The following is a 9,819-nucleotide window of genomic DNA, read 5'->3' as shown; positions in this document are numbered from 1 at the left end:
AGGTGTGAGCCACTGCGCCTGCAGGAAAGTGAGACTCTTATCTCCAAGTAACTACCAGAAAACAGAAGTGGCACTGTGGCACTGTAGCTACCTTTGTTCAGAGACAGCACCCAGATTCTAGAATTCAAGCCCCATGACCAACAAATAAAAATTAAAAGCACTGAGTTTTAAACAGTTAAAAGCAGGGTTTAGGGGCCTGGAGATGTGGCTCAGTGCTAGAGTGCTTGCTTAGCTTGCATGAAACTCTAGGTTCAATTCCTCAATACCACATAAAGAGAAAAAGCCCAGAGTAGTACTGTGGCTCAAGTGGTAGAGCTCTAGATTTGAGCACAAAGAGACTCAGAGTCAGAGCCCAGGCTCTGAGTTCAAGCCCCATGACTGCCAAAATAAAAATAAAAAATAAGCCCAGTGCAGTGGCTCATGCCTACAATCCTAGCTACTCAGGTGGCTGAGATATGAGGATCACAGTTCAAAACTAGCCCTGGCACTAAAGTCCCTAAGTCTCTAATTAACAACCAGAAAACTGGAAGTGGTGCTGTGGCTCAAGGGATAGAGTGGTTGTCCTGCACTGAAGAGCTCAGGGATAGCACCCAGGCTGAGTTCAAGCCCCACAACTGACAAAAATAAAGAAATAAAAGTAAAGAAATTAAATTAAAAATTAAAATTATGGCTTAGTGAGATCAAGGGACAGAGTTTGCCTAGATTTGCATGTGGTTCTCACTTTAAATTTAGGATACTTCAGTGATTTTATGACCTTAGACAAATATTCTGCTTTTCCCATCCCAAAATGAGCCTCCTTCGCACACAGCACATGGTAGCCAGGTAAAGTCCATGAGATTCTTTCTTTTTCTCTCTCTCTTGTCGGCCATGAGACTTGAACTCTGGGCCTGGGCACTGTCCCTGAGCTCTTCAACTCAAAGCTACCTCCTTACTCCTTAAGCCACAGTTCTACTTCAGGTTTTCTGGTGATTAACTGGAGACAAGAGTCTCTGGGACTTTTCAGTACCCAGACTGGCTTTGAACTGCAATGCTCAGATCTCAGCCTCCTGAGTAGCTAGGGTTACAGGCGTGAGACTCTTACCTAACTACCAGAAAACTGGAAGTGGGGCTGTGTCTCAATGTGGTAAAGCACTAGCCTTGAGCACAAAAACACAGTGACAATGGTCAGGCCATAAGTTCAAGTCCCAGGATCCCCCCACCAAAAAAAAAAAAAAAAAAAAAAAAGAGTTAAACTGTGTTCCAAAGGGGAAAGTTTGGTGATCAGAAACTTCCAAATTCCAGTCACAGACTTCATGTGAACATAGCAAGAGAGTTAACCTGAAGCAGAAGAGGTCTGCCTTGAAGAGTGTCCATCAGGAGGCAGGCTAGACAGAACAAAAGGTGAAGAAGCTTCCTATCCCAGAGCTCCAATTCAGATAAACACAAGAGACTACTTTCTCCACAACCCAAGAAAACTGGTGCTCTGCCCCAGGAACTTCCCAGGATGGGGGGGGGGGGGGGCTGTGCTGCCTCCACACCACTTCTCCGGGGAGACGGTTTGGAGAGGCTGCTGGTTGTCTGGTGCCCAGTTCTGAGAAAGCAAGGCCATGCCACTTTCCGCAGGATGCAATGGAGGGGGGAGGGGGAGCGTAAAGCCACCTAACCCACGATTAGATGAGGACAGACTATTTTAAAGTGGGCAGACTGAAAGACAATCTACTCTCGCCGGGGGAAATGCTAAGTGGAGAGCGATCCGTGCCCGGGGCCTCCATAAAATGGCGTGGGACTGGACTCAGGCTCCCGCCACTGGCGAGGGCGCCCGGCCTCCCGCGCAGGCGCACAGCACGCCGCGCCGCGGCGCCCCCAAGGACCCAAAGGCTGTCCCGGCCTCGCCCGCCCGGCCCAGGTGGCGCCCGCCCGACGGCCCGCCAGGTGGCTGCAGGCCGCTCCGCCTACACGGCCGGCGGGAGAAACCATCTCCTCCGGCGTGGGGGTGATGGCGCTGGAGGGAATGGGCGGGACGGACGCAGCTCTGACCCCGGAAGCGGAAGTGGCAGACACCAGCAGCAGCGTGCATCCTGGGTAATGGGCTGTTTACTTCCGGCGGTGTGGAAGCTGTGACTCGGTCTCCGGCGGGGAGGCTGCGCTTCACTGGAGATGGCCCTGGAGACGGTGCCGAAGGACCTGCGGCATCTGCGGGCGTGTCTGCTGTGCTCTCTGGTCAAGGTGCCCGGGAGCTGGCTGGAGGGGCGATGGGGAGAGGGAAGGCGGAGCAAGGAAATGGTCGAGCCCGTGGCCGGGCGCCGGTGGCTCCGGCCTGCAGCCCAGGCTACGTTGGCAGTCTTAGGTTGAGGATCGCGGCCAGAGCCGGGCAGGAAAGTCCGTGACACTCCTACCTCCACCTAACCAGAAATGAAGCTGTGGCTCGAGTGGTAGAGAGCCTTGGGCAAAAGAAGCTTAAGGGCAAGGCCCAGGCTCTGAGTTCAAGCCCCAGAACCAGCAGGGTAAACCTGATAATAAAATAGCAACGAAGGACCGGGGAGCTGTTAAGGGAGTGGGGATCTGGAAAGCCTATGTTTAGTGCGCAGGATTGGGAGTAGATCTGCCGGGTGTCGCGACCCGCCTTTAAATCCTCAGCTCTGGAACCGAGAGACTTGAGTCAAAGCCATTGGGAATCGGCCTAACCCTGAAAACACTAGGGAAGAGAATAGGTTAGGAGTTGGAGGCGTGGTTTAGATCGTAGAGCGCCAGCCAGTGAACAAAAACAAGCTTCAGATGCCAAGTTCGAATTCCGGTATTCAATCAAAAAAGGGGGGGCGGGGAGAAGGAACAAGAGAGAGGAGAGAATTTGGAGTGGAACTTGGGGAGCAGTGGATGAGGCCTTGATAAGACACAGATTGGATCCAGGTGTTGAGAACCTTTTTCATCTCTTTATCCCTTTTAATTTCCCTTCCCAGACTATAGACCAGTTTGAATATGATGGATGTGATAATTGTGATGCATATCTACAAATGAAGGGTAACAGAGAAATGGTATATGACTGCACCAGCTCTTCCTTTGATGGGTAAGCCCCTTCTCATTCGTTCATCCATTTCAGTGTCAGTCTGCTCCACCCTCAACCCACCCCCAGGAACAAAGGGGTGTGGGACAGGCATTTAATTTAAGGCCATAATCTAGATTGTTTTCAAATAGTTATTTTGTGACAGTCTAGTCCTAGTCCTGTTCATTCAGTTCAGTAGCCACACTTCAAGCTGTTAAAACTTGAAATGTACTTTAAGTGGAACATATACACCGGATTTCAAAGATTTAACATGAGGGGAAAAAAAGCTAAAAAAAAGTGTGTGTGTGTGTGTGTGTGTGTGTGCGCACTCCTGTCTGCATGTGTACCTTTGCTGGAGCTAAGGCTCATGGCTGGTGCTGTACCACTTGAAGCCCCACTTCCAGCTCTTTTCTGGTTAATTGGAGAAAAGTCTTAGGCATTTTCATACCCAGGGTAGCTTCAAACTGTGATCCTCAGATCTCCCAAGTAGCTAGCATTACAGACTTGAGTCATTACAGACTTGTCTTAAAAAATAAGTAAATGGGGGGCCGGGAGTTTGGCCTAGTGGTAGAGTGCTTGCCTAGCATGCACGAAGACCCGGGTTTGATTCCTCAGTACCACATACATAGCAAAAAGCCGGAAGTGGTGCTGAGGCTCAAGTGTAGAGTGCTAGCCTTGAGAAAGTCCAAGGACAGTGCTCGAGCCCTGAGCCCAGGACTGGCAAAAAAATAATAATAATAAGTAAATGGTTTAACGTATTTTTGTCATGCTGGAATGTAACCCATGGTCTTACCTAAGTATATGGCAAGCACTTTTATCACTGAGTTGTGCCCCAAACCCAATGTCACATCTTTGGTTTGTTTTTGTTTTTTCTCAGTCATGGGTCAACTCTGGACCTGGGTGCTGTCCCTATCCCTGAGCTCTTCAGCTCAAGGGTACTGCCCTACCCTTTGAGTCAAGTGGCCACTTCTGGTTTTTTAGTGGTTGATTGAAGATAAGAGTCTCACGGTGGTCTTCATGCCCAGGCTGGCTTTGAACCACAATCTCCGATCTGATCTCAGCTTCCTATATAAATAGGATTATAGGCGTGATCCATTGCATCTGGCACATCTTTGGGTTTTTTTGTTTGTTTTTCAGTAATGGAGTTTAAACTAGGTGTTACTCTCAACCACTTGGGTCTAAGCACTGATGTCATATATATATATATATTTTTTTTTTTTTTTTTTTTTTTTTTTTGCCAGTTCTGGGCTTTGGCTCAGGGCCTGAGCACTATCCTTGGACTTTCTCAAGGCTAGAGCTCTACCACTTGAGCCTCAGCACCACTTCTGGCTTTTTTCTATGTATGTGGTACCAAGGAATCGAACCCGGGTCTTTGTGCATGCTAAGCAAGCACTTTTAACCACTAGGCCAAACTCCCAGCCCTGATGTCATATATTTTGTGTGTTTGGTGTCTACTCAGCCTCCTCCACCCCCAATTATGGGGCTTGAACTCTGGGACCTGGGCTCTTCCTGAACTCTTCAGCTCAAGGCTACCACCTTACCCCCTGGGCTTGGGCGTTGTCCCTGAGCTCTTCAGCTTCAGTGCCACTTCCGGTTTTTTAGTGTTAATTGGAGATAAGAATCTCATGGACTTTAGTACCCAGGCTGGCTTTGAACCTTGATTCTCAGATCTCAGCCTCGTGAGTAGCTAGGATTACAGGCAGTGAGCCACCTGCCCAGCTAACCTACTTCTGGCATTTTAGTGATTAGAGATCAGAGTATCATAGACTTTCTTGCTAGGCTGACTTCAAATGTCATCCTCAGATCTCAGCATCCCACTAGCTAAGATTACAGGCGTGACTCACCTATGCCCACCACATTCTTTACTAAGGAACTATGATCTTGCCGGGGGCTGGTGGCTCATACCTGTAATCCTAGCTACTCAGGAGGCTGAGGTAGAGATCGAAGTTCAAAGCCAGTATGGGCATGAAAGCCCATGAGACTAATCTCCAATTAAACCGCCAGAAAACTGGAAGTTGCACTGTGGCTCAAGAGGTAGAGCACTAGCCTTGAGCTGAAGAGCTCAGGGACAGCACCCAGGCTCAAAGTTCAAGCCCTACGACTGACCAAACACTGTGATCTTTAAGAAATTTGAGGTGACATAGAAATAACATTCCAGAAATAGAACATTTCCAGCTGGGCATAACAGCTCACGCCTATAATCTAGCTACTGGGGAGGATGAGATCTGAGGACCATACTTCCAGTCTCAGGCAGGAAAGTCTGTGAGTCCAGTTAACCACCTGAAAGCCAGAAGTGGAGCTGTGGTTCCAATTTGTAGAGTGCTAGCCTTGAGCACAAAAACTGAGGGTCAGGGTCCAGACTTTTTGAGTTCAAGCCCCATGACACCCACCCCCACAAAAAAATCCAAATAAAGAGAATGACTGGAACAAAGGTATGGGATGGAAAGACCTATTTATGTTTAGAGAAAACTGTTTTGCTATAAGTCCTTTGAGAAACAAACTGTGAGGCTAAAAGAATGGATTTAGAAGAACAAAGAATACATTTGTATTCTTCCTTATTTTTACCTTACTTGTCACTCTAGAAGGGGAGCTCAGTTCCTCTTGAAGCCCATGGTGAAAACCTAGGATTTGGATGGGGAGACTCTGAGAATCTCCAGGGTAGTTGCCAGGCAAACAAGGTATGGATATGGTGGGAATGCCAGCAAGGCAGCTTCTAGAATAGAACTGACATAGAAGCCAGTATGCATTTGATTAGATGGATGTGTAATGAAAATGACCTTCGTAATTTTTGTTAGCATCTGATGCTGATTCATCTTGCTCAAGTAGCTCGCTTTTAGCCCTGGAGTAGCTTTTCTATTCCCCTTGCTGCAGAATCAAGGCTACCTGGGAGGGACTGTTACTGAGGAGTGTTAATAGGAGAGCCTATTCTCTGTGCTATTCTCTATACTAAAATACTCTTCTTATATTATTTCAGGATTTTTTTTTTTTTTTTTGCAGGGGTAGGGGGACAGTCTTGGGCTTGAACTTTGAACTCAGGACTTTTGTCAGTAGTGAGACTTGAACTCTGGGCTTGGGCACTATCCCTGAGCTCTTCAGCTCAAGGCTATCACTCTACCTCTTGGCCACAGTACCACTTCCGGGTTTTTTTTGTATATGTAGTACCAAGAAATGGAACCCAGGGAATCGTGCATGCTAGGCAAGCACTCTACCACTAGGCCAAATTCCCAGGCCTCCATTTCTAGTTTTCTGGTGATTAACTAGTGTTAAGAGTCTCAATGGAGGGCCGGGAGTTTGGCCTAGTGGTTAAAGTGCTTGCCTAGCATGCATGAAGACCCGGGTTCGATTCCTCGCTACCACATACATAGAAAAAAAGCTGGAAGTGGTGCTGAGGCTCAAGTGGTAGAGCTCTAGCCTTGAGAAAGTCCAAGGACAGGGCTCAGGCCCTGAGCTCAAGCCCAGGACTGGCAAAATAAAAAAAAAAAAAAAAGAGTCTCAATGGATTTGGCTGCCTGGGCTGGCTTTGAACCACAATCCTTACATCTCAACCTCCTGCGCAGCTAGGACTACAGGACTACATAGCCATTGGCCACCCACTGTTAAAGCTGTTCCATCTCCTGGGAAATCTGTAGACCAAGAGTGATTTGGGGCCTAGTGAAATAATCTCTTAGGGATGGTAACTGGCTTTCTATTAGCAGGAGCAGCAACATAAAATGAAGTATCTTTATTCACTACTTCTTAGCCCCTTCCCAGCATTAGACCTGTTTTCCAGTGGAGACTCAAGACCTGGCTTTCTCCTAGGATTACTCTCCCAGAATGCTTTGCCTTGATGAGCAAGCAGCTTCCTTCCTTTGTAGCAGGGAAGACTCATGCTCACCCTCTGTTTATTTTCCCTCCCTAGAATCATTGCAATGATGAGTCCAGAGGACAGCTGGGTCTCCAAGTGGCAGCGAGTCAGTAAGTGTTTCCCTTTCTCATTTTCCTGGCCTACAGCAGCATGTGTGACCTTAGTGTGGGGAAGATGAGACTGGGGATAGATGAGGAAGCATTGTCCTGTGCCCTGTCACCAAAAGCAGTGATGGCTTTTTATTCAATGTTAACAGCACTTCTTTCATTTTTCCCTAGCGCCTCCTCCATTTGGTCTTTAGCCTTAACTCACTCCTGCTGCAATTTCCCTTCTTCCCCCCCGCCCCCCCTTAGGTAACTTTAAGCCTGGAGTATATGCTGTGTCAGTCACTGGTCGCCTGCCCCAAGGTAACAATCATAATTATTTCTATTTGTTGTACCAAGGTCTATAGAACTACTGTTTATGTGATTAACACCATTCCCCATATCACTTGTGAGGTTCTGCATTTTACAGGTAAGGGAACTGAGCCACAGAGAGGTTATCAATAACTTGGCCCTGAAATTCTGGTTCTAGAACCTCACTGGCGGCAGGTGGGGTACTGGACCTTGAACTCAAAGGTAAGATGCTCTCCCTTAGCTTTTTTTGCTAAAGGCTGGCATTCAATCACACTGCTACTTGCTGCTTTTTTTTTTTTTTTTTAATTTTTTTATGCTGATCCTGGGACTTGAACTCTGGGCCTGAGTTTCTTTGGCTCAAGGCTGACACTCTACTACTTGAGCCATAGCACCACTTCTGGCTTTTTAGTAGTTAATTAGAAATGAGTCTCATAGAAGTTGGGTGCGATGGTTCATGCCTGTAATCCTAGCTACTCAGGAGGCTGAGATCTGAGGGTCACAGTTCAAAGCCAGCCCAGACACTAAAGACCATGAGACTCTTATCTCCAGTCAACCACTAGAAAACCAGAAGTGGCGCTGAGAGCAGTAGCCTTGAGCTAAAGAGCTCAGGGACAGGGCCCAGGCCCAGAGTTCAAGCCCCAGGACAGACAAAAACAGACAAACAAAAAAAAATGTCTGACAGACTTTCCTGCCTGGGCTGGCTTCAAACCATGATCCTCAAATCTCAGCCTCCTGAGTAGCTAGGATTGCAGGTGTGAGCCACCGGTACCTGGCATGAAGTCCTTCTTCAAGGTTGCAAATAAGGGCCTTTCTTATCCTTCAGAAACTTATCTTACAGAGCTGTTTCTTTTCCTGTTTACAGGAATTGTACGGGAGCTGAAAAGTCGAGGAGTGGCCTACAAATCCAGAGACACTGCTATAAAGACCTAGCAAGATGCAGGACTGCCAGCATGTTTGCTGTCTACCTTCTGCCTCTGCTTTGTTTTTGTTATGGAATCTAAACCGGCAGTACTTCCAAATCCCTGCTTTTCCACTCTGAGAGTCAGCAGACTGTTAAAGAATAGCAGATCCTGTCCTTGGGCTGTGGACTTCTGGTAGAGTAGGCGGGCGTGGGTTCCTGGATTCTCATGGACTGAGTTGAAGGGAGAGACTTTTTTCTACCTGTTGAAGGTTCAATGCCAATAAACATGAACTCTTGGAAACTTCTTAAAGCCATAACACAAGCCTTGCCTCACTCTCTCTTCCAGACCCAGCAAGGGCTCCTTACCCTGTAATCACCGCACCAGCATGAGCAAGGCCTTTCTCTCCCCTGTGGCCTGACTGTGGCTCCAGGGATACACGCCAAGGAAGAATGGTGTCTTGGTCTGGTGGTCTGGTGGTATCTAATGGTCATAGGCTTTTGTGCCCTTTGTCTCTTGATCCTGTTTAGTTCTTTTTTCTCCTGCTCTTTATATCTTTTTGATGATCTCACCTGTATTTTTCCTTCCTCTACCTGGAGTCCTTTAGATGTTGAGTGGCTGCTGGGTCTTGATCTGAGTTTGTGCTTCTCTAGAAAGTGAGCCCTTATTCATCCTCTGGCCTAGAAGGATGCCTTAAATCATGTCATATTGACTGTGTCACATTATTATTTTAGAATAAAAGATTGACCATTAGAAGTCCTGTTAGTGTCTCCATTATTTGATTGGTTTATTTTTTAAATTTTGGCCCAACACTGGGACTGGAACTTGGTATCTGATGCTTTTGCTCATTGGCTGGTATTCTACCAGCTGAGCCATGCCTCCAACCCCTGTTTTTATTTCTTGGACTGGTCCTGGGACTTGAATTCCTAGCTTGGCCACTGTCCCTTACCTTCATTAAGAGTCTCACAGACTTCCCCGCTAGGTCTAACTTCAAACCTCGATCCTCAAATTCTAACCTCCTGAGTAGTACTAGCCAGCAGTAGCTGGTAGTATCTCCATTTTATTTCTCCTAAGTTCTCCATCTGTAAAATAGGATTGGTTCCACCTGGCCTATTTGCTTCTGGACTGTTTTGTTTTGTTTTCTATATGTGTGGTACCGAGGAATTGAACCCCAGTCTTTGTGCATGCTAGACAAGCACTCTACCACTAGGCCAAATTCCTAGCCTTTTTTGTTGTTGTTGTTGTTGTTGTTATAGTTTTTTGTTGCTTTTTTTTTTTTTTTTCACCAGTCCTGGGGCCTGAACTCAGGGCCTGGGGACTGTCACTGAGCTTCTTTTGCTCAAGGTTAGCACTCTACCACTTGAGCCATAGTGCCACTTCCAGCCTTTTCTTTTTATGTACTAAGGAGTGGAACCCAGAGCTTCATGCATGCTAGGCAAGCAGTTTACCACTCAGCCACATTCCCAGCCCTGGATTGTTATATTTAGAAAGAAAGTAATGTGAAAAATCCTGTTAAGTAAGTCAAAGGACCAGACATGGCACACCCTTGTAACCCTGGCAGTTTTGATGGCTTAGGCTTAGATGGCTAAGACCCTGGGCAGACAGCCCTCAAGTAGTTAGACAGACACCAGGGGCAGCACAGAGCCCTTGGCTCAGGGGCTT

The 9,819-nt window shown here is 47.2% G+C and overlaps 1 protein-coding gene across 2 annotated transcripts; it reads left to right on the top strand.

Annotated features, from left to right (window-relative positions):
• The first annotated feature begins 2,072 nt into the window (after window positions 1–2,072).
• Window positions 2,073–8,917, top strand: Supt4h1 (SPT4 homolog, DSIF elongation factor subunit). Of its 2 annotated transcripts, XR_016538364.1 has the most exons (6): window positions 2,073–2,205; window positions 2,937–3,043; window positions 6,918–6,973; window positions 7,217–7,270; window positions 7,377–7,480; window positions 8,121–8,917. XR_016538364.1 is itself a non-coding variant. In XM_090351107.1 (5 exons), the coding sequence occupies exons 1-5, from the start codon at window positions 2,137–2,139 to the stop codon at window positions 8,186–8,188; spliced, it is 354 nt and encodes a 117-aa protein (XP_090207233.1). In that variant the 5' UTR covers window positions 2,073–2,136; the 3' UTR covers window positions 8,189–8,917. The 2 variants fall into 2 exon arrangements, 1 of the variants encoding a protein (XP_090207233.1); XM_090351107.1 differs by lacking the exon at window positions 7,377–7,480.
• Window positions 8,918–9,819: the final 902 nt, after the last annotated feature.

Source organism: Megascapheus bottae, chromosome 17, assembly GCF_031878675.1.
Source record: "Megascapheus bottae isolate mThoBot1 chromosome 17, mThoBot2.hap1, whole genome shotgun sequence".
Lineage (NCBI taxonomy): Eukaryota > Metazoa > Chordata > Mammalia > Rodentia > Geomyidae > Megascapheus > Megascapheus bottae.
This window is presented reverse-complemented; position numbering and strand designations above follow the sequence as displayed.

Bases quoted from the DNA above. Each gene is read 5' to 3' on its own strand.
- Supt4h1 (XM_090351107.1), top strand. From the start codon at position 2,137: ATGGCCCTGGAGACGGTGCCGAAGGACCTGCGGCATCTGCGGGCGTGT. The intron at 6,974-7,216 runs GTAAGTGTTTCC...GCCCCCCCTTAG, and splicing joins CTCCAAGTGGCAGCGAGTCA to GTAACTTTAAGCCTGGAGTA. The intron at 7,271-8,120 runs GTAACAATCATA...TCCTGTTTACAG, and splicing joins CACTGGTCGCCTGCCCCAAG to GAATTGTACGGGAGCTGAAA.